This window comes from Gymnodraco acuticeps, unplaced genomic scaffold (genome assembly GCF_902827175.1).
Source record: "Gymnodraco acuticeps unplaced genomic scaffold, fGymAcu1.1, whole genome shotgun sequence".
In the NCBI taxonomy this organism is placed as follows: Eukaryota; Metazoa; Chordata; class Actinopteri; order Perciformes; family Bathydraconidae; genus Gymnodraco; species Gymnodraco acuticeps.
In genome coordinates, this window is record NW_022992039.1 from 94,128 (window position 1) to 119,701 (window position 25,574).

The window sequence follows — 25,574 nt, forward strand, 5'->3', positions numbered from 1 at the left end:
CAGAGGGATCACACCTACAGTCTGACCGTCAGAGGGATCCCACCTACAGTCTGACCGTCAGAGGGATCCCACCTACAGTCTGACCGTTAGAGGGATCACACCTACAGTCTGACCGTCAGAGGGATCACACCTACAGTCTGACTGTCAGAGGGATCCCACCTACAGTCTGACCGTCAGAGGGATCACACCTACAGTCTGACCGTCAGAGGGATCCCACCTACAGTCTGACCGTCAGAGGGATCACACCTACAGTCTGACCGTCAGAGGGATCACACCTACAGTCTGACCGTCAGAGGGATCACACCTACAGTCTGACCGTCAGAGGGATGGGATCACACCTACAGTCTGACCGTCAGAGGGATCACACCTACAGTCTGACCCTCAGAGGGATCCCACCTACAGTCTGACTGTCAGAGGGATCACACCTACAGTCTGACCGTCAGAGGGATCCCACCTACAGTCTGACCGTCAGAGGGATCACACCTACAGTCTGACCGTCAGAGGGATCACACCTACAGTCTGACCGTCAGAGGGATCACACCTACAGTCTGACCGTCAGAGGGATCACACCTACAGTCTGACCCTCAGAGGGATCCCACCTACAGTCTGACTGTCAGAGGGATCACACCTACAGTCTGACCGTTAGAGGGATCACACCTACAGTCTGACTGTCAGAGGGATCACACCTATAGTCTGACCGTCAGAGGGATCACACCTACAGTCTGACCGTCAGAGGGATCCCACCTACAGTCTGACCGTTAGAGGGATCACACCTACAGTCTGACTGTTAGAGGGATCACACCTACAGTCTGACTGTCAGAGGGATCCCACCTACAGTCTGACCGTCAGAGGGATCCCACCTACAGTCTGACCGTCAGATGGATCCCACCTACAGTCTGACCGTCAGATGGATCCCACCTACAGTCTGACCGTTAGAGGGATCCCACCTACAGTCTGACCGTCAGAGGGATCCCACCTACAGTCTGACCATTAGAGGGATCCCACCTACAGTCTGACCGTCAGAGGGATCCCACCTACAGTCTGACCGTTAGAGGGATCACACCTACAGTCTGACCGTTAGAGGGATCACACCTACAGTCTGACTGTCAGAGGGATCACACCTACAGTCTGACCGTCAGAGGGATCCCACCTACAGTCTGACCGTTAGAGGGATCCCACCTACAGTCTGACTGTTAGAGGGATCACACCTACAGTCTGACCGTCAGAGGGATCACACCTACAGTCTGACTGTCAGAGGGATCACACCTACAGTCTGACTGTCAGAGGGATCACACCTACAGTCTGACTGTCAGAGGGATCACACCTACAGTCTGACTGTCAGAGGGATCACACCTACAGTCTGACTGTTAGAGGGATCACACCTACAGTCTGACTGTCAGAGGGATCACACCTACAGTCTGACTGTCAGAGGGATCACTGGAATCACTTGAACGCTCATTAAATTGTCACTTCTCCCAATGGAGTTTGGCATTTCCCCTCCCATACAGACGGAGGAGCGTTATCAGGAAGCAGCAGCGTGTCACAAACTGTCTGTCAGCGAGGAAAAAGCCTGACTGAATTATGTCTGTAGTGTCAACACTGGCACTGTAACTGTAAGTAGGCGTAATATGACGACCCGTCAAACTGTCCAATACGTCTTCACTTCGATGAAGATAACTTAAGAATCTGTCCCCAAAAAAAAGAGATCTGCTTAAAACAGTGACAGTTCAGAGTTTAGTGCTTTTGTTTGTTAATGCACTTCTTACTTTTAAACACTTGGGACGGATCAGTCTGCTGTCACCTCCGAATATTATCACAAGCTTCACATGCTTCAAATTGACAGCTGGAATTATTTTAGCTGACAAAATGTTAGACTCAACGTCAAGTTCTTGGTGAAGGAAAGAAAAGAGTGAGGGCGTCTCTCTGGAGCCTTTTAAAATCAACAAAGGAGGAAACATATCAATCAGGGCAACTTTTATTCTTAGTTACAGCTTTTAAAAAGAAGTACAGGGGCTGCAGTGATGCTTAAACCTCGTTAGGAAAAGGGCTGATAATAATTTAGGTAAATCACCAGCATTAACAAAAATGAGGAGTGTCCAATTTAAACAAAAAAACAAACAAATTGGATTCACTTTTGTAACATAACAACATCCCTATGTAACGCTCGTGCTTCTATTGACTCGCGCTCCAACACATTGTACGTGATTGGACATCTCTAAGCTGTTGACCAATCACAACAGAGCCGGCCAGCTAACCAATCAGAGCAGACTGGGCTCTGGTTTCAGACAGAGGGTGAAAAGAGGTGCTGCAGCACAGGCAGTATGAGAAAAATAAAGAGCTTTTTGATCATTAAAGCATGGAGACATGTCCCAGTGGAGACAATTATAAACCTGAAAATGTGCATAATACGTCTTCTTTATTGCAACTGAATAATGAATTAATAATAAATAAATCCAATGTAATTTAAAAATACAAAACAATTATCCCAGGAAAGAAATGCAATGCAAGAAGCTGCTCTGGTTAGGTCTAATTTGTCTTGATGTTTCTCTAGAGCAGGGGTTCTCAAAGTTTTGATGAGTGAGGGCCAATTTAGGTACCCAATATTGGATTGAGGGCCGCCCAAGAAAAAACGGAACACAAAATAATTCCAAAACAAATCCTTTCTTTATTGTACTAACCAATTACCGCAACTCGCGAGATGCCTAGTTGCCATGCAACCAGTAGTCTAGCAAACTTTCCACAAGCTGTCATTCATAATTTAGGAATGACAACCCAGGGGGTGCAGTTTTACCATTCTTAAATTCCATTCTAATTCTTACTAGATACAACCATGGAGGATTAAAATATAACGCATGCATTTCAGCGTGTCACATTAACTATCGCGGGCCGCCAGAAACATTTCCGAGGGCCGCCATTGGCCCGCGGGCCGCACTTTGAGAACCCCTGCTCTAGAGTTAACATTATACTAAAGAGCTGAATGCCTTTTAATGCTCTCTCTAGCGAGCACACGCGCCCTTACACCTGTAGGGATCTGCACACCTGATTAGTACCTAGAGGGAGAGGGGAAACAGTGCATCAGGGAACATAAACCATGCACTCCCTTACATGTGTGGAAGTGTCACAGTGCAGCTGCAGCAGTGTGTGAAACAGCAAAGTGAGTCACAACCTGCTGCAGCTCCTCCAGGCAGGAAGAGGCTAAATAATCAAATGTGATTGGCTGTCAACACGTGGCCATCAGACCCGGCCCTGAGGTAGTCAGACAGAAACAGGGAAACCCCATTGGATCCTACTGAAGGTGTAAAAACATCTATAAAGTAAATATAGTATAGTATTTTTCCAAAGACTCAGCAATTTCCCTATAACAGATATTTTTATCAAACAAACAGAAGGAAATAATGCATTTGTTAAGGACTATTTTCAGCAGCAGATTAATCCTCATTTGTTGCTCTAGTCAGTATTTGTTGCCAGTATGTAGTCAGTCAGTAGTCAGTATGTATGTGCTATGCCTTAAAATGCAATGTGTTCTCAAGATTATAACCAGAAAAACGTACTATGTTTACTAATATTTTACCTTTATTCCCAGTCCTGTAAACAGTATATTCCACTTTGCCATTTGGCACAGAGGAAGAAGATATATCCGTCTTTGATACACACACAATATTTGTTAGCAGATACATTCACTGTTTTTGTCACGGTAGAGCGAAGGAAGCAGGACCCAAATTACATTACATTACATGACATTGCATTTAGCTGACGCTTTTATCCAAAGCGACTTACAATAAGTACGTTCGTCCAACAAAATACAACTTGAAGAAAACAGAATCATATAAGTACATCAGGTTTCATAGAGCCAAAACATTTCAAGTGCTACTCAACTGGCTTTAGAAAAGCCAGTCCTTTATTAGTATATAAGTGCTTTGTTAATAATTCTATCGCTCGAAGTGGAGCAGATTAAACTGATATACCTTTATTTCAAGGATAACGAAATAGAACTTGGACAGACAGAACACTCACCGGTGAACACAGTCAACAACAAAAGACGAACCGACAAAGACAGACAGAAAAACCAGAACTTAAATACACACAAGACTAATCACACAAACAAGACACAGGTGAGGAGGGAGGAGAAAACACAGGGGCCACAGGTGAACACAATCGGGTAATCAGACACACCAGGGAAACTAACGACAGGGAACCACAGACAGATCCAAACAAGACAAAACACAACGCAGACAGAAAACCAAAAACAGATCTAGACAAGACAAAACACCAGAAAGACAGATCGTGACAGTTTGAATCTTAACATGAAGAAATCACATCATCCTTTAAACTGTCAACTTCTGTTCTGACTTTTATATCCGGAGTGAAAACTAAAATAAACTCATCACAACAGTTTTTTTTCTCCTTTGTGATATGAAAAGAACCGATCCATCTAAACAAGGCCGTTCATTTCTTACTGACGTGATTTCACACATTCTGACAGCAAAACCATTTATTTTCACATCAGGGGGGAAAAAACAAACTCCTGCTAACACGAGCAAAAGAAAATCATAGATGCATGTTAGGAATGATACAAATAAAACCACTCATCCTGTCAGTCCCAATTAAATAATATATATACAAATCTTTACTATTTTTTAGTCCTTTCAAAATAAACGACCTAGTTATTTTTGACATATTCTAAAATAAGAATCTCTCGTAAATTTGAATTTGAAAAATATCCATCCATCTTCTCCCGCTTATCCGTGGTCGGGTCTCGGAGGTAGCAGTTCCAGCAGAGAGCCCCAAACGTTTCCCCTCATCAACCAGCTCTGACTGGGGGATCCCAAGGCGCTCCCAGGCCAGCGAAGAGATATAATCCCTCCACCTGGTCCTAGGTCTACCCCTCGGTTTCTTCCCAGCTGGACGTGCCTGGAACACCTCCCTAGGGAGGCGCCCAGGTGGCATCCTTACTAGGTGCCCGAACCACCTCAACTGGCTCCTTTCGACGCGAAGGAGGAGCGGTTCAACTCCGAGTCCCTCCCTGATGACTGAACTTCTCACCTTATCCCTAAGGGAGACACCAGCCACCCTGCGGAGAAAACCCATCTCGGCCGCTTGTATCCGCGATCTCGTTCTTTCGGTCATGACCCATCCTTCATGACCATAGGTGAGGGTAGGAACGAAAATGGCCCGGTAGACAGAGAGCTTTGCCTTCTGGCTCAGCTCCCTTTTCATCACAACGGTGCGGTAAAGCGACTGCAGTACCGCTCCCGCTGCTCCGATTCTCCGGCCCATCTCACGCTCCATTATTCCCTCACTCGAGAACAAGACCCAGAGACACTTGAACTCCTTCACTTAAAATATATTAAATAATAATTTCCTGGCAGAAATGGGTTGCTATTAAACTCAGGTCTTTAAAAATATATATATTTATCATGTCTCCATGCTTTAATGTTCTAAAAGCTCTTTATTTCTCTCATACTGCCTGTGCTGCAGCACCTCTTTTCACCCTCTGTCTGAAACCAGAGCCCAGTCTGCTCTGATTGGTTACCTGGCCGGCTCTGTTGTGATTGGTCAACCTGCTTAGAGATGTCCCGCCCCTTACCCTATCACATGTGTTGGAGCGCTAGCCAATAGAAGTGCGAGTGTTGCACAGTGATGTCACTATGTTCCAGAAGTAAACAAAGGAGTACAATGGAGACGTTTTAGACCCCATTTACACGCACACGAAAGGCAATCGAACCGAATACGATATCAAAAAAGTATTCCGTTCACACGAGACCGCTCGGGAGCGCTGGAGACGCTGTAGTACTTATGCCCGGCCTGTAAGTGGCGCTGTACTTTCGCCACAAAAGCAGCGAAGAAGACCCCCGAGCATGGTTGCCATGGTTGCCCTTCTGTTTACGCCCCGTGGTGGATTTAGCAACATGTAGGTCATGTAATTCTCCATGCCCACTTGTTGCTGATGGTTGTGGTAGAGGAGCTGTAGATGTTGCACTAACATCTGTAGCATGGTCAGTAGCGTCTGACAGTAGCTACTGACCATGCTGCAGCAGTGAGCAGCAGAGGTGGGGAGAGGCGGGGCTATGGCTTCATCGTTATCAGGAAATGATCGTATAGGGCGTAGACACCAGCCAGAGCGTTCCGTTTGCAGATCTATCCACCTTGGGACCTCGTTTGCGGGGTCCGTTTCTGTTACGGCCTCGTGTGAACGAACGGGCTATATGAAAGAGAAAAGTAGGGGATACAACCGTTTGCGTTCTCATGTAAACAGCACCTCAGCCTCTGGAGGAACACAGGGATTTTAGCCTCTGCAGACCATTTACATGCATTAAAACCTACAGAACACACTACAGAAAACGAAGAATAACAGGGCCTCTTTAAAAACCAGATTAAAAACCTTTAATAAATGTGTTTTCACCTCATAGGATTTGTTCCTGTGTGTAACTAATATCAAAATAAGTGTCTTTATATCTGCTTACAACACATTTTAGTGTGTATTACTGTAAATACACTGCTTATTAAAATAGTGCAGCAGCTCACAGTATGATCGGGATTAGCTGTACAACAGGGAGGAATATAAAATATGCGTGCAGAGTTTAATCCCCGAGCAAACAAAGGTTAAAATAACTCCTCACACAGCTGATGTGTGACGGCCGCTGTTTGTTGTTTGTCTCCTCCTCTTCATTTCCTGCTGGAAAATCAGGCCGTTCTTCTTCTTCTTTTTCTTCTGCAGCAGAATCTCATTAAAGAGAGCCTCGGGGTAAAGCGCTTTAAATCCGCTGTCAAACAGGAAACATGCGAGACGGAGTGTTTTCTATACTCGTGTACAATTTAATTTGTGAGGATTGTTTTTGTTGTAGATGAGCCAGAGGTGGATTTGTTTTCACTGCTGTTGCTGCAGCTCTTTTCAGGACGGTTGCATTATATTATATATATATATATATTATATTAGTTCTTACTGTTGCATTAGTTCTCACTGTTGCATTAGTTCTCACTGTTGCATTAGTTCTCACTGTTGCATTAGTTCTCACTGTTGCATTAGTTCTCACTGTTGCATGCTTCCTGCGTTAATCTGTGCAGGTCAATGGAGGCAAGGCAGGGTTACAGGTCCTTTTCTCTGCAGCTCAAATTAAATGGAGAGGAACATTCCAGCTGAATTTGAGCATGTTTTGTTTATTTTACATTTCTCAAAAAACCTGCAAGCAGAATATCAAAGGACAAGCAATCAGCCTAATGGACTCTGCACTAGTTATTTTACATTTTCTTTCATTGTCTATTCTGTTTTTACGACAATACTAAGACAAGTCAAAATAATAGATTGTTCAATAGAACATGACATAACGAAATATGTCAACATGTGTCTCAATGTAATGTTGGTTAATCCCTCAATGTGGGTCAGAACTGATCTCTGGAAAATGAAATCGATTGTCAATACATTTGGTATTTATTCAGGTTTCCAAGGGGATGAATCATACTGGGCTCTGTTGGATTATTATTGTAATGTCCTTAATCATGCATATTTATTTGAGCAAACTCCACCTGCGAATGAAGGTCATGAGATGTGGCAAAAAGTATTGAAGAAAATAATTTTAAAAAAAAACTGATTTCATAACTTTGTAACCAGTTTATCCTTTAATGTGTTTTTTTCCCCTCAACACTTTAATAGGATTCGTTCCTGTGTGTAACTGATAAACATAAGACTGAAATATCTCTGGAATAATAAGGGATTGTCACGAAATGTGGTAAAACATTCATGTTCAGGATGAATCTTACTCATGTTGTTGCTCAAGCTAACAGGAGCTAGCTGGCTAACAGAGTGCCACAGTGACGCGTCCTAAAACCCGGAAGTAAGTTAGCATTTTACCCCTTCCGGTGGTATACAACCATCTTATCGATAGATTTATGATCGATAGATTTATGATTCGAAAATGATAAAAGTAGGGTAGACATGTGGAGATTATCCGGCTGAATAAAACGTGATCTGTCTCTTAAATGTGTCTCAACCACAGACCTTATTTCGAGCTATCTTCCAAAATCCTATGGAGAAATTGCATTGGTTTTTGTCGAAGGAACCGGAAGGAGTTTACTTCCGGGTTTTAGGACGCTATTGTGTTAGCTGTTGCTAAGCTTGCTAAGGCTGCATTCATACCAGATCAGACGCCAATAAACTGTATATATAATAAGTGTTTCTCTCCCACAGGTTTCTACATGTACATCGAGACGTCGAGGCCGAGGCTGGAGGGGGACGCGGCCCGGCTGCTGTCTCCCACCTTCAACATGAACTCCAAAACCTCCTCCTCCTCCCCGGTCACCACCAACCCCACCTACTGCTTCTCCTTCTACTACCACATGTACGGGAAACACATCGGTAAGTCTGCAGCACGGTCTGTCTCAGGTACGCGGTATAATACATAATACAGCGGTTATGTGACCATGTCTTCGGTGAGAAGCCAGAAATAAGGTCTGTGGTTAACAAAAGCGGAAAATATATTTACATTTTGTTAGGGAAATAATTGTCCTAGACTCCTAGATATGACGTACAGGACCAACCCTGACGTCTGTTTATCTCCTTTAAGGACATAGGCTGCTTCAGCCATATGTTGTTGTTCCCATTCTGTGACCGGTCAACACTAGGTCACAGATGGTCTGTTGTTGTGGGTGCACTGGGACACTTCCTTCTTTGTTGTTTGTGGACTCCAAGGTATGACATATTCGAGGCCATAAATTACGGACGCAAGTAACTCAGTGTGCCCAAACTGTCTAAAGCTGTCTTATCAAAACATGTTGATGACTCTCTGTGAAACCAGTTAAATGGGCTAACAAGAGAGAGGCGCGCTAGAATTGACGTGGCAACTCTACCGTGAAGTCAGAACCTCTGGCTCTTGGACTTGTGATGTGAATTCTCCGGCCGAAACTCCAAATAAACCATCAGTGTTTGACATCAAAGCTCCTGCTCCACCGTGTCTCCTTCCTGAGTCGGTGACTCCCACTGCATTGCTACACAGAAGTTTCCCTTACACATTTTATTCTAAAAAACTAAATATTTCAGTCAATACCCCACTGGTGAATTTAAAAACAGCAGCTGCTAACAAGTGACTAAATGAGACGACTACATTTCATCACGCCTTTAGCTTAGCGGTGGTGACGTGAAGTCATGTGACTGTGCTGAAGTTTGTCTATTAGCTTTTAGCTTCTGGTGCTTCGTGGCATTAATATGTGGGGATTATCCTGCTCAACAAAACGTGTAAGTAACATAAACGTTTTTTTCAGATGTTCTTTTCTGCAATATTCCGAAATCCAATGGAAATTCCCATTGGCTATTTGTCGAGGGAACCCTTAAAGGTGGGGTAGGTACGTTTCAGAAACCGGCTCGAGTGCACTAAAATTTGAAAGTAAACAGCCGAAAAGAATCCGCCCCTTCCTTCAGACTTCCTTACAGAGCACCTCCTCCAACACACATGAACGCGCAATGCACGCCCAATGACGGCACGCCCAATGACGGCACGAGATACATTTGTGCGTGCACGAGATGGAAGGCTGACAGACCGGATTGGTTGTACGTTTTACGGCTTCCACAGATGACATTTTTTTATGGATTTGTTGTCAAAGCACTTAAGATACTTAAGACTACTCTTAAACAAATGTGTATTTCGGTAGTTGGTGTACAATTGTGGAATTCTCAACACAAGGATCTAAAGAATTGTATTTGTATTTTTCAGTTAAAGAAGTTGTATAAATGAAGAAAGATGGGACTATATGAAGCAGAATGTGAATAAGTCTATGTACTCTGGTCCTTCATGTTTTTGATGTCTTTGATGTGATGTCTCCTCTGTATTTGCGGGTGCCATTGCCATTGTTATTGTTGTTATTGTTATTATCATCATGTGTCGCTTTCCACCTTCTTCTCCAGTAGGACTCAGATGAGGGTGTTGCACTTTTCTTTTCCTTATACATGTGATGTTTTGGTGTTTTGTTTCTTTCCGTTGACCATCAAGTGGGAAATAAGTTTTTTTTTTGTGTGTTTCTCTTAGCATCCTAAGATACTGTTATGTTTGGCTGTGAAAAAAAAAAAATTATTATTATGAAGGGCAGACCATCTATTTGTATTTATTTGGTTTTTTTAGAAAGGGGCAGGTCACATAAGATTTTATTCTTCTCCCTGCTCCTTTTCGCTCAATGGTAGAGTCATGTTTTGTGGCAATTATTGTACATTTGGTTTTGCGTACCGTGAGCGGGACAAATAAAAATGAAATGAAATGAAATATTCATTGCTATCGGGATGTTAAGAGCATTCCATGGAATATAACAAAAAGTGTATCTCGAGCCGGTTTCGGAAACGTACCTACTCCACCTTTAAGATGCTTACTTCCAGGTCGCCCTAAAGACATACGTCATCAATGCACAGCCATATGTCATGTCATATACACCCAAATCAGATTTTTCACAAATTCAGATCTCTCTTCAATCGGATTTTAATATCTTACAGGACTGGCTATCACACAATTAACAAAACAAAATCTTATACCATGGTCTTTGGTACCAAGCAGAAGCTCAAATCCAAACCTAATGTAGTAATAACATGTAAGGATGGCACTTCTCTGCATAAAGTTGATAGCTTTAAATATCTTGGTGTGAAGGGTTATGGCGCTGAGCTGAGAGGCTGACACTCCCCAGCACGGTTGCAATTCCTACTAAAATCCTATTCTAATTACTCGGAACCCACCATCGGCTCTCGGGCCCTAAACTTGCTAATGGCCCGCCTAGACCACTGATCATCAAGTTCCTTAATTACAAGGATAAAGTCTTCGTTCAGAATGCTGCAAGACAAATGGGTAAAATATTCTACAAAGATCGCCAAGTGATGCTGTTCCCGGACGTCTCTGCAGAGCTGCATAAACAACGGAGGAGATTCGATGGAGTTAAACGGAGGCTGCGGGAGATGGACGTCCAATATGGAATAGTTTTCCCGGCGCGACTGAGGGTCACACACGGCCGATCTTACTTTTTTGACAACCCCTCGGACACGGAGAACTTCATCAAGGACATACAGAAGAAATAAGACGGCGTGAACACTAACTAAACATGATTTACGGACGTAAACCAAAATATGTTAAAAGGAGAAGCGTTTGACTAATGACTCGGAAGCGGCCGGGCGATTACAGGCGGACAGCCGGCAATGAGACATACACAGGTGGGAGGTGACGGGGCGGCTTGCCCCTACTGTACCTTACCTATATTCTTTCCTGATAAATAATTGTTTTGGCTGTTTTGTCTAAACCGAGTTTGAAATTAACCACATGAACACCGCTTATATATATGTGAGTTTTGGAGCGGGTGCCCCAATAATAATTTACGTTTTTACGATTGCCAGTGTACAAGGCAACACAGGCAAGCTCTCCATGTTTTCAATGTGTCTCTTTCTTTGCTTTGGGAGTCAAGGGGGGTGTTTTTATTGGTAAATTATACAACGCTTCCATTGGTTGGAATATAATTCTGATTTGAATTCAAGCTATTCACTGTTAACCTTAATGTTAAAAGTTTACAATATTTGTGCTTGCAAAAGTTAGGAATCGGGTAATGTTGCTGTTATCGTGAACAAATGGCACTTTTGGTGTTTGGGAAAGAGATGGGAGGGGGGCTGTATTTGTGTGGGTTCTGAAAGTGTTAATCTGTAACACGTTGCAGGGGGAGGGTGAAAGAGGGGACAAAGGACAGCCCACTACACCGTGTGCAGGTCTGGTGGTAGGTTGGTCATGTCGGAGGTGGTAAGAGGGAGGGGAGATTTTTCTGTAGATCTCAGGGGGAAATGTATGTTAGAGGGTTGGGGTTTTATGTGTACTTATGTGTTGGAATATATGTCTTTTTACACGTATTTTGTTAGGGCAGCATCGTTTATCCACTCACCAGTACAGTCACTGAACAACCTATATAACACAATATATGTTCGATCGAGGTATGTCTAAATCTATGAAGGTTAAGGTTAGAGTACATCTTGGAATTGCAGGGGCTTGGGTAAATTAACTAAAGTGAAGCAGGTACTTAGTAGACTGAAACAAAAACACTCACACATAGTTTTCCTGCAGGAATCTCATATGATGCAGTGTGATTTGTCTAAAGTCAAAAAAAGATGACAAGGCCAAGTGTTTTCAGCCTCCTATAGTTCACATGCCAGAGGAGTTTTAACCCTAATTCACAAGTCAATCCCATTTCAAGTAGTAAATTCAATAATTGAGCCCAAGGGCAGGTACATTATACTTCAGGGCATATTACTGTACGAGAAACTTAATTTAGTGAATGTTTACGGCCCCAACGAAGATGACCCCGCATTTTTGGATAATTTATTCTTAACCTTATCAACGCTCCCAGGTAATTTCATTGTAGGAGGCGATTTTAATGTGGCCCTGAACCCACAAATAGACAAATCTACTGGATCGGACACGTCCCATATTAGAGCTAGAAAATCTATATTAAATTTTATGAAGGATTTGAACTTATCAGAAATCTGGCGGGAACTGAACCCAAACAATATAGAATATTCTTGTCACTCTAGCACACATAAAACCTATTCACGGATAGATTACTTTCTAATATCAACACAGATAAGATATCAAATTAAAGACTGCAACTATGATGCCATAGTGTTATCTGATCATGCCCCGATATCTTTTACATATGAAGATTCTAAACTGGTTAATAGCCCTCCGAGATGGCGTTTTCATATAAACTGGCTACAGGACCCGGCTTTTATAGACTTTATTGGGAAACAAATAGATATGTTTTTTTAAATGAACACAAGTCAGACCTCGGCTTGTATCAGATGGGAAGCTTTTAAAGCCTTCTTGAGAGGACAGATTATAAGATTTACGTCTCCTAAATTAAAACGCATCCGTCAAAAACTGGAAGAGCTGGATTATAAAATTAAAGTGCTAGAGAAAGACAAGTTTATGGATAGCTCAGAAAACCCACATCAGGAACTATTACTTCTTAAGGCTGAATACAATAAAATATCTGCTGAGAGGGCTGCAAATAGCTTGTTGAAGCTTAAACATAATTGTTATGATCAGGGAGAAAAACCAGGTAGACTTCTGGCCTGGAGAATTAAACAGCTACAATCAGAAAGAGCTATCAATGCAATCGAAAATTCTAAGGGAGATGTGACTGTGGATCCTGAAGAAATAAATGTAACCTTTAGACAATTCTATGAAACGTTATATTCCTCAGAATATCCGCCTAATTCGGAGGCTCAAACTTCATTTTTGGATAATTGAAAATTCCCAAGTGTCTCAAATGAAGAAAAAATCAACCTGGACTCTGATTTGTCAACGGAGGAAATTATAGAAGCAATTGATGCCATGGATGCTGGCAAAGCAGCTGGTCCTGATGGATTACCAATCGATATTTATAAGAAATTCAAGAGGACACTTTTAACTCCAATTATAGAAATGCTTCAGGAATCCTATAAAAACGGGTCACTTCCTCCCTCATTGAGAGGTGCCATGATCATTTTAATTTGAAAACCAAACAAACCAGCCCATAAATGCCAATCTTTCCGTCCAATCTCACTTCTAAATTCGGACATTAAAATTCTCTGCAAAGTATTAGCACGTAGATTGGAGTCTGTTCTCCCTGTCATTATAGATATGGATCAAAACGGATTTGTTAAAGGGAGAGAAGGCTTTCATAACGTACGGACAGTGTTAAATATACTTCACGAGAGGAAAGACGCGCCAGACACTGCTCTGCTATCAGTCGATGCCGAAAAAGGCGTTTGATAGAATAGAATGGCCTTTTCTATTTGCAACACTAGACCGTTTTGGATTTGGGACTGCTTTCTGTAATTGGGTAAGGTTATTGTACTCTCAACCCACAGCTGAAATTCTGACTAACAATGTTATTTCTCAACCATTTAATATTAATAGGGGGGTCAGACAGGGGTGCCCTTTGTCACCCCTCCTATTTACACTCGCCATAGAACCCTTCGCCATAGCAGTCAGGACACACAAGAATATTTCAGGTGTCAGGTTGGGACAGCTAGAACATCGCATAGCTCTTTTTGCGGACGACGTCATTTTGTTCCTCACGGATTTAGCTAATACATTTCCAGCTTTACTAAATGTAATTAAGACGTTTGGATTATTTGCAGGTTATAAGGTGAATAATGCAAAATCCTCCATAATGTTATTGAATGGAGAAGAAAGATGCAATCCTATGGACTCCTAACAGACTCTTATACCTACCTAGGTATACATATAGTGCCTGATGTGGGAACAATTGTAAAAACCAATTATGATCGTGCTCTTGAATCAATTTATAAATCACTGGAAAGATGGTCTAATATGCCAATTTCTTTAATAGGGCGAATAAATATACTGAAAATGAATATCCTTCCAAAACTATTGTACCTGTTTCAAAACATACCTTTACCCTTGCAAAACATGTTCGAATTTCATTTGGAATAATAGACGACACAGGCTACGTTTGACGTTATTATACTTACGACAGAGGAGGACTCAAACTTCCCGCCTGTGCATGTCTGAAGGAAGGGGCGGATTCTTTTCGGCTGTTAAAGGTCACTTGGCCGCCCAATTACGCAGCATAATGTATTACTTCTCCCCCGACCCAGTCCCAGCGTGGGTAGACATTGAAGCCTTTTCACTTACCCCTAAATTGCCACTTAACTCATACATGTATTCTGCCAATGTTAAAAAGCTCAGGGAACAAACATCTAACCCATTTGTATTGAATATGATCAATGTTTGGTATAAAATTCAAGATGTGCTAGGGGGGAAATCATCAATGTCCCGTTTTAGCCCAATCTGGGGAAATGAACAATTTAAACCGGGAAGAATGGACCAAGGTTTCCATCATTGGGCAACGAAAGGTCTAACAAAAATAGGAGATATGTTTCAAGATGAAACGTTGATGTCATTTGAACAGTTGCGTACTAAATTTGGCCTTTCAAATAGCAGTTTTTATAAATACTTACAGGTACGAAGCTTTATAACTGCATCCCGCAAACAGTTATCAACTCCCCCACCACTTTCTGAACTGGAACGATTGATCTCTGATAATTGTCATGGGAAAAGGCTTATTTCAGTGCTCTATGTTGTTGGTTTTTAACTCCACTGAATCCTCTACCGACCGGCTTAACGCCTGGAAGGGAGATATACACAGGAGGATATTTCCTTGGATGACTGGGGTGTGATATGTACTGAGGCACATAGGCAAACTGCGAATACCAGATTAAGATTGCTACAACACAACTGGTTGATGCGCACGTACATAACACCTGTGAGATTACATCAGTTTAATAATAACATTCCAGATATATGTACTAAGTGTGAACAGTCTAAAGGGACACTTTTTCACTGCATGTGGGAGTGCAAAGAGATTGCAACTTTCTGGTGCGAGATCTCACAAATAATTCACAAAATGCTAGATGTTAAGATACCACTTGATCCTAAATGGTTTATTTTGGGACTTTACCCCTCCACCCCAGTCATAACAAAGAATACAAATAATCTCATAAACATGTGTTTACTCCAAGTAAAACGCTCGATTGCCTTGTCATGGAAGAACACTCAGAGGCCACATGTGGGCCAATGGCTGAGGGAAATGAGTAATTGCTGTTCTATGGAAAAGATAACGTATATTCTGAAAGGAAAAAGGAAACCTATGATAGGGTTTGGGGCCCGTTTACTCAACTGTTAGGTGATGTTAATGTGTCAAACATGAGAGCGATCTGGTTGAATGGAAAAGTAAAGTACTTCTTAAACTGCTGTGACTATGTACACTTTTTAGGATAATGTTGCTACTGCCCAATTTTATTTTTATTTCATTTTATTTTTTTATTTCATTTCATTAATGTCTCTTATTTTTATTATATATTTTATATTTCAATTTAATTTTGGTATTGTCTTTTATTTGTTTTATTGTAATGTTTTGTTGTCGTACGTTTTGTAAGGGATGGTGTGTCTTGTTGTTTAAAAGAATGAAAAATGAATAAAATATCTTGGTGTATGGCTAGACTCTGAACTTTCATTTAAACTACATATAAAGCATGTAATACAAAAAGTCAATTACGGAATCAGTGTTTTACACCGCTCTCGCAATTGTTTTACGCTCAGTGTCCGAAAGAGAATTGCTTCTCAACTTATTCTTCCGATTATGGACTATTGTGATGTTGTCTACCAAAATGCACATAAATCAGATCTTGCTCCACTCAACATAGCCTACAACAGACTATGCAGATTTGTTCTTGGTTGTCCTTTTCATACACATCACTGCACAATGTATAACCAACTTAAATGGCCTTCTTTAAATGTAAGAAGACACACGCATTGGCTTCAGCTGATATTTAAATGCATGTATCTTAACTATCCCCCTTATTTAAAGCAGTATTTTGTACCCTACTCACCAAATCATCAAGTTAGACATTCTGTTCAGATTTATTTCTCTGTCCCCTCTGCAAAAATGTATTGGCAGAAGAGCGTTCGTGTTCAAAGCCCCAACTGACTGGAATACTTTACCTGCTGCTATTAGATCTCTGTCATCATTGGGTTTATTTAAACATGCATTATCATCTCACTTTCAACCGGTCTGCACTTGTTATTAACTGATATTGATGAAACTGATTTGCTCGACTGTCTCAAATTGTAATGATTGTATGCATTGCTTGAATTTCACTTAACAGACTGTATGTGGTTTGTCTTGTGTGTCGTGTTTTGCATTTTGTATTTTTGTTTATGTATGTCTGTAAGTTGTTGCTATTGTCGGGACCCCTTGAAAACGAGATGGTGCATCTCAAGGGGTTTATCCCAATCAATAAAAATGTCTATATATATAATAAATAAAGCCATGCTTGTTGTCTAAGCAGATTGTGAGAACTTTGAAGCAAAACTCCTGATTCTCTTTAAAGTGATGCATTGTGGTTAATCTTTGGTAAATCTTGTGACCTTCAGTGAAGACTTATTAGTTTATAACAACAATAAAGACCGGACCCTGTGTGTTCGTGTCTGCAGGAGCTCTGAACGTCTTTCTGCGCCAGAAGACTCAGACGGTGACGGACACATCCGTCTGGAGTCTGACGGGTAACCAAGGAGACCGCTGGCGACGAGCCAAGGTCAACATCCACCCAACTGCACCTTTCCAGGTACAAACCCCCCCCACCCCCGCTTTATTTCAGCACCCAGAGGACACCTGTATGGATCCAAACATCAACACTCAGTAAAAAAAACTGTTATTATTTACCATTATTTTCATTTTTGATAAATCTGTCAATAATCTTCCCAATTCTCAATCAGTTGTGTGATTTAAAAAGTGCAAAATGTGAGTATATTTACTAAAATACCATACTTAAGTACAATTTTGAGGTACTGTTTCTGCTACTATATACTTGTACAGCTTTAGTTACATTAAAATGTAAACATTGTAAAAGGTGACTTGTTGGGCTCTGCGTAATCTCACAATTTTTCCTTTAAAAAAAACAAAACAATCGATTAATGGAGGAACTAATCAACAGTTTAATCCATAATGAAAATAACTATAAGGGCTCTTTTTCACACAGCTACAAACGTAAAATCCTGCTTTTACCTCAATCATGACTCATAATAATCTAATGATAGAAAAATGTAAATATAAAGGAGAATGTTATTCATTTTCTTGATTACGCTAACATACTTAAAGAATATTTTCAATGCAGAACTTTGTGCTGTTCCAGAGTACCTTCACAGTGTGGTATTATTACTGTTACTGAAGTAAAAGGTTTCAGTAATGCTCAGTTTCCTGTCTTCCTGTGCGTTAGATGGTGATGGAGGGAGTCCGAGGCGCAGGCATCGAGGGAGATATCGCCATCGATGATGTAACCATCGAGGAGGGCGAATGTAAAGACCCTCCCCCAAACAGTGAGTAACATCAAGTAAAATAGAATCTAAAAAAAGTGATATTTTAAAGTAGGAAAACATGCAATTTGCCCCCAAACATCAGGTTGGGAACCCCAGCTTCAGGTCTGCCCACAATTTCAACTGAATTTCCAGAAAAACGTGAATCAATGCTCTTGTTTTTAAACGTATTTCTCTCTCTTCCCACACAGATCTAAGGTCGCTTGCCCCTCCCTCATCACCCCATATATGGCAGCTGTGCATCACTCTGAGTCTGGCTCTGATTGGCCGGCAGAGGTGACCCCCCCTCTCTACAGGACGCCACATCATTTGACTCTTCTTACCCTCCCTTCAATCCCATCATCCCCCATCATTAAAACACCCCCCCCCCCCCCCCCCCCCCCCCCCCCCCCAACTACCAAAGATAAGGTCAGAGCTTCAGAGAGAGCTGGCACAAAAGGTCAGGAGGTCACATGGAGACACGTCAGGTTAGCTGCTCCTAAATGCTTTCACTCTTTATGCTAAGCTAACAACATCCTGACTCTAGACACTTAACTCAGACAGCCAGAGAATAAGTTAACTTACTAAAATATCAAACTTTTAACTTTCAATATAATTCAAAAACTTGTGCTTTTTGAAAGAGTTCCTTTTATACTTTTGGGAGTTTTCCCTTTCCTGTAGTTTGTTATATAGGTTTCTGTGCATTTAAATGGTCTTCAAAGGCTAAAATCCCTGTGTTCCCTCAGAGAGAGCTACTGATATTACAGCGCAAACACACCCATGACGTTTTGCAGCTTAGTGCAATTATTCATGTGGAAGAGTATACATGTTGCCTTTGTTCCAAGACAGTAGGCAGAAAAAATGGCAGAGATAAAGAAAAATGAAAGCTACAGGTCCTGATGAGTTGCAGAGTTATACCTCAAAACTACTGTGTTATTTGTGCATTCCCCCCTGACTGAGTGTTAAAACAATAAGAAATAGTTTGTAAAAAAGTAGAATAGCTGCCAATCCTCCAACAGCATTTTAAGAACATTGTTTTCAAAGCAACTTCTGAAAATCACTTATTTGGTATTTCACCTTGATCCGGTTTCTCCTGTGATAATTGATGACCTTTGGTTTCAGCTCAGCGTCACAAAGCACAGAAAAACAGGCGCTTCAGTCGGAAAAAAGAGGAAATAACAGCTTGAATGTCAACCTTCCTAAACACCCACCATCATACCACCCCACTCATGCCTCCCCCCTCCTTACTCCTTACCCTTCTACAGATCAACAGTACTGTAACACAAGCTGGACGGACGAACTGCATCTCTCTGTTTTTGCGGGGGAAGTTGACTTTTTTTCAGTGGGAGGTTACGACAGTATTTTAAAAAACAAAAGAACTTGAAGATGTTATTTTGACGTCTGTCTGTCTGAGGAGGAGTTCCCTCTCTGCCACGACATCAAGTGCCTTCAGACTCGCAGAGTAAAAGAACGCAGAAAAAATATAACCGAAAAAACAAGAGACCGTCGGACATCGTTATGTCTTAATGGCCAAGAAGAAGAAAACAACCAATTCATATTTCTTGGTCTAATTATGCAGAGAATTAGTTTCTTACAGATTTTTTTTTCTTTTATTGAGATGAAAATGTTTATGACGACGAGGATTCTGGGAAAACAGAAGCCATTTTCGATGGCGTATAGAAGAGGCAGCAACAAAGACACAAAGGGACGCAAATAGACTAATACGGACATGAAGCTCCTTTGATTTATTTAACGATTTAAAGAACAACCCTGCAATCATAATCTGAGGATCTGTGACTGGATATTTCAAAATACAAGACAACCTGCTCGGACGATTTCAAGCCTGAAGCCAATGGGATTTCTCTCTGAACTATTTTAGTATTTCAAAATAACAGATTTCAGAAAGAGGCGGAGACTTTGACTCTACCTGAAATCATCACTTATATTAATCTACAAAAACTGGAGCCGGAGTTTTTGGAAGAAGGAGAATGAAACATGTATTGTAAAATCAAATCTTATATTGTTCCTATAATATTATGAAGACAGGGGGAATCTTTACACGTTTTATGTACTTCATTTTTGTTTTGTTTCAACAAGGGTGGGATCTTAAATTGAAGTTTATTTTTTTGTGGAAAGACTGAAGGAAAATTTGGAAGATTGAAAACCCAGGTGCAGTATTTTTTGTTTTGTTAGTTAATGGTTTGAGATTTAATCAACGTTTTGCTGATAAAACATTTCTACTACAAACCAAAATCCATCGTGAGAATTCATCGAAAAAAGCACAAAAATACATAAATGTTTGTTAGTTAAACAGTTTACGCATCAAAACACACCTTTATGGAAATCATCAGATCTGCATCTTAGGTATTATTAAGAAGCTCATTTCTGCCAAAAAAGACAAACAGGTATAAAAAGTTTGGAGGCTGAGAATTATAAAGATTCATTGTAAATAATCCCAAATCTAAAAGACCGAAAAATTGCAAACTCTTGCCTAGCTTTTAGTTTTTTTGTAATAATTTAGGCTTAATTCTCAAAGGACTGACTAGAAATGATTACAGTTGATTTACTTTCCCTTCGTAATGGAGTTAAAGGTTCTGATGACATGTATTGTAACTTTTGCTGAACTTATAAATTCATCTTTATGACTCAATAGCTCATATTTTATTAACAGTCTTTTACCATTCCTAACATTTTATCATTATTTGTTATATTTTTTGTGGCAGAAAGGGGCTTATGTACTTACTGAAAAAACCACACAACTGCCATTTTGATTAAAGTGGTTTCACAACATATGTTAGAAAATAATTTTAACTTGAAAAGACATTTAAAGACATGTTTTTCAGCATCATTTGGTTCATTTATGCAACAAAATTCTGAATGAAACAGAAAATGTGGGTCTGTTATTTGATATAATTGAATATCAGTCAATTTGATTAACTCACAGTGGATTTCACAAAGTGTTTAGGATTCGCTGTGTCTTTAAAATTGACTTTCTTAAGAAAAAACCCCAGTTTGTAATGTTTGTACTTAAGAATAATGCTGATTCATCACTTACATCTCAGCCACTGTTACCCTCACATTAGACTTTGATGCGTTTAACAGAGGATTTATTAGATAACTCATACTCTCGGATAAACATCATTTCTTTTTAATGTTATGCTGATTTTTCTTTCATCCCTGTGGCGACACTTTTCTTCTCTATTTGTTTTTCCACTGCAGCTAATAATCTGATTTGTATTATAGCTCCTCTGGGTGTCAGTTTATCCTCCTCTGCATCATTATCACATTAACTCTGTTTATGTGGCATCCCTGGAGATGATTAGTCGCATCTGATTTTAGCACAAATGGGTTTATTTCTTTAAATAACGGGGTCCAAACAAAGATGGCAGCCAACAACTGATCATTGTTTCGGTAGACTTTTGTGTTTGTTATGGATCCCATTGAGAAATCAGATACTTAAATACAATGCTAGAAAAGTATATTATAGCACATTGGCAGTGACATTTACTGTCTCCTATTTAGAGACCACATTTCCCAGAAGTCCTGTTCTATAAAACACACTTTTTGCATCAATTTTTGCTGTAAGAATTTTCCCATATCGATCTTTGAAATCAGTTGAGTCACTCAGGCTCTCAAGTAAAGCATAAATTGAGACCTGTGTTACAAAACCGTTAAATGTTCCGTCCATATGATAATAGTTGTCTTGCCTCGTCAAAGACTATGCTGCAGTGGAGAAACTCTTCCTCATTTATTACCCTGGGGTTATATGTTATATTTGCATTTTGGGGGGGATGGTGTGAGGTGCAATACAATAACAACTTTAAAAAAGCCACCAACACGTGTGGACGTGTGAAGAAAGATATTTTTATAACTGTGATTATTCTCTGCAATATATTCTCAGATCAGTTAGAATGACTGAAGGTTACACTGCATTCTGGTTATTATTATTATGATTATTATTAATAATAAAAATACACTCCAAATGTAATTTCTTACGGTTTTCTTTCTTGGCGTCTTTATGCTGTATTGTATGTCAATCTATGTGTTTGTATTCATCACCTTGTGGGGACATACACCTGTTGACATTTGTGCCTTGTTGGGCTCATAGAGGTGGGGAATCGTGTACACTGTCCTTGTCGGGTCTTTCTTATTCAGTTAATCATTGTCTGGACTGTCCTCGTAGATGTTCCTTGTGAGGACTCTATTCTCAGTGGAACATTGTGAGGACTCTCCTGGTACATGATCATTGTAGGGACTCTATAGATGATCCTTATGAGGACGTTTCTTGTCAATTATCATTGTGGGGCCTTTCCTCGTAGATGTTCCTTGTGGGGACTCTCTTTATAAATTATCATTGTGGGGACTATACTTGTAGTTGTTCCTTGTGGGGACTCTTCCAGTAGATCAGGGGTGGCCAACCAGTCAGAGGTTAAGAGCCACATTTTGTCTATGTTACTGCAAAGAGCCACATCAAACACACAGTCACTGATACCGCTTGTTTCCGTTTTTTGTTTTCTGGAGACAAGATTTCAACCACGTCACTGATGCATTTTTGTGGCATTGGGATATATATTTTTTAAATCCTCTGGAGCAGAGAGAGGAGCTGTGGATTATTGTTATTGATTAATGCATCAGTGTTTCTTAGGGTCAAAAACACTAAACTCACAACTTAAGATGAAAGCGTTTAGTTTATTTAATAAAAGAGCACATGTTCAATGTGAAAAGTGACAGTAGTTATAGATTATTTGCAATTTGGTGCTATATATATATTTAAAAATAAAATTATATATATATTTTTTTTAAACACCTTGAATTTCAGGGGGGGGCGCGGGGCTCCGTTGGCGGGGCGCAGCGCCCCTCCAAGACAATGGTAGGGGAAACGCTGGATAATGTTTAATCAACGATAGGTTTTCCCCCCCTCAAAGGTGATTGGTTCACTGCATCGCAGGTATTATTGTGATTGGCTCTTGGGCCACATCAAAATTATACGCGCTGTCATCCTCTCATACTGACACCACACATACACAACATACATAACACGGGACGAAAGTAACGGAGCGATTTTATCCGAGCCCAAACAACTTGGACCGGCCAAATTACGTCAGAATTATCAGCATTCAATACTTAACAGACCTACTAAATATCAGGTTTAACTGTCAGGAGTAGCTAGTGTTGTCACGATACCAACATTTTGGTTTTGATACCAAGTCAAGAATTGCGATTCCGATTCTTTTTCGATACTTTTCTTAAAAAAAGGGAAACGGTCTTAAATGTAATTATTGTGCTTTATTTCACACCAGAACCATAACCATAACACAAACTTTTAAACAATGAGAACAATAAATAAAATAAATGACAAGAATTCGTATTAAATAAAATTAATAAATGTCTTACAGACAGGCCTCGTGGTGTCCGTAGGCTTGCCCTCACTGTCAGAGATATAGCTAAAATACTTCCAAATTTCGCTTCTGGCGTCTTTTTTGTCAACAAGCCGAGGCGCAGCGGCAGTTGCACTCCCACTTGCAGCCATGCTTCTCGTTTTCTCACATGCTCTGGCAGCTAGCGCGTGCACGAGAGAGGGGAGGCACTTAGAGCGTGCTTGAGAGGGGAGGGACTTAGAGCGTGCTTGAGAGGGGCGGGACTGCAGGCACGGCTGCAGTGCAGGGAGTGGAAGCAGAGCGCTGAACACACACGGCTCTTATTAAAACGGCGCTTTCTCACCGGAGTACTTTCCCCCGTCATTCTTAAAGTACCGATACTAATGAAACGGAGGAATCGTAACGTTTTTAACGGCAGGGTATCGCGGTACCTTTCAAGTATCGGTACACCGTGCAACACTAGTCAGGAGTCAGTGTCTCTCCCCCAAACTCACACATAAAATTCGATATGAACCGAAGAGCCGCATGAAACTAGGCAAAGAGCCGCATGCGGCTCGAAAGCCGCGGGTTGGCCACCCCTGCAGTAGATGATCCTTGTGGGGACTCTCTTTAGAGATTATCATTTTAGGGACTCTACTTGTAGTTGGTCCTTGTGGGTACTCTTCCAGGTCCCTGTGGGGACTCTCTTTATAGATTATCATTGTGGGGACTTTTCTTATAGTTGGTCCTTGTTGGGACTTTTCCAGTAGAGGATCCTTGTGGGGACTCTCTTGAGAAATTATCATTTTATGGACTATACTTGTATTTGGTCCTTGTGGGGACTCTTCCAGTAAATTATCCTTGTGGGGACACTATAGATTATCATTGTAGGGACTATACTTGTATTTGGTCCTTGTGTGAACTCTTCCAGAAGATGATCCTTGTGGGGACACTCTTTATAGATTATCATTGTGGGGACTCTACTTGTAGTTGGTCCTTGTGGGGACTCTTCCAGTAGATGATCCTTGTGGTATCTCTCCTCTAAAATTGACCATCTTTTTCTGTCAGGCACATGCTTGGTATTACTAGCCTCCAATGAACAAATGACTTCAAAGCAATGCATTGTCCTCACAAATGACAAAAACCTGTTATTACCTTTCAGAAACATGTCTACACACTAACATTGTGGAGACCCTGAACTCTAAACGGTACATTTGACATTGCAAACTTGTGGTTGTTTAAATATCTTTAGGCAATGCAATAAAACATAAATACATAAATGCTTGTAAATGTTGGAGTTCATAGTAAAGACCTGCCATTGTTTGAATTCAGTCAAAAAACGTAAAGAAAAACAGGATGTAATTTCTCTGATTTAAACAAAATGACTGACAGCTCAAAATGAACCGGCTAATGAGAGTCTTGAGTGAAATGAATGACAAACTCTACCATCTGGATGGATATTACAAATTATAAAGAGCCAACTTCAATTAGACCTGCTGTGTTTTATTTAATGAAGTGAAGCCCTACCTACATGATCAAATGACAGAACAAAATTATTAAACCTAATTAAAAATGATAGACATTATTTCCTGATGTTTCAGTTGGACATCATTTGTATCTTGATCTCTAACAGAGTTTAAGAGAAAGATATTCGATTTAAAGTATGGAGATAGATATGTGTCCTCCACAAAGATCTAGTGGTGTTTATACATTTATAAAGTTTGTGCTCACCTCTGCAAAGGGAAATACCTCCCTAAAAAGTGTAATGCTATGACATTAACATGTTACTGTTGTTGCTGCTCCTCCGAGTCAATGCACTAAAAGAGAGCATCATTTGTAAATATCATATATTAGGATGACAGCAGCTCCCAAATGTAATTTAGTTAAGTAAAAGTAAAATATATTCTAATGCATTGAAACAGTCAAAAAGTACCTGTGGCATAAGGAGGCTACAGATAAGTTTGGATCTTCTTTGTGTCCTTGCTGTTGCAGTTTAAAGCAGCATCTCTCTTCCACCGGAGAATAAATAAAGATTTCTTGCAGATTAACTCGTCCTGGTTCTGGTCCAGGACTCTCGGGTTTTTGTCCTTGGCGTGCTGCTGCTTCTGCTGCTGTGGATGATTTGTGTTTCTCCATTAAGTTTACATTGAAAGTATAATTAATAGTCTTCTGGGGTCTTCTCAAAGCTGGACCATTCATCAGCTCTGACACGATGCTGCCGGCTAACGTCTCCGCTCTCTGCTGGCTGAACGTCTTCGGCGCGGTCGCCTTGTTTATCACCGTTTGTTATTTACTGAATCCAGCCCGGCGCCACGGCTGGCTAATGGCCACCATTCATCATCCCTCAATTGAT

General features: G+C 40.7%; 1 protein-coding gene across 1 annotated transcript in view; it reads left to right on the forward strand.

Moving 5' to 3' along the window:
• LOC117536732 (MAM domain-containing glycosylphosphatidylinositol anchor protein 2-like) overlaps nucleotides 1-21,852 on the forward strand; it is a gene marked incomplete at its 5' end in the record, with an annotated part of 75,137 nt that extends 53,285 nt beyond the window's left edge. The window contains 4 exon segments of the mRNA XM_034201724.1: nucleotides 8,186-8,353; nucleotides 17,007-17,137; nucleotides 17,789-17,888; nucleotides 18,077-21,852. Coding sequence (XP_034057615.1) covers nucleotides 8,186-8,353; nucleotides 17,007-17,137; nucleotides 17,789-17,888; nucleotides 18,077-18,165 — 488 coding nt within the window.
• Nucleotides 21,853-25,574: the final 3,722 nt, after the last annotated feature.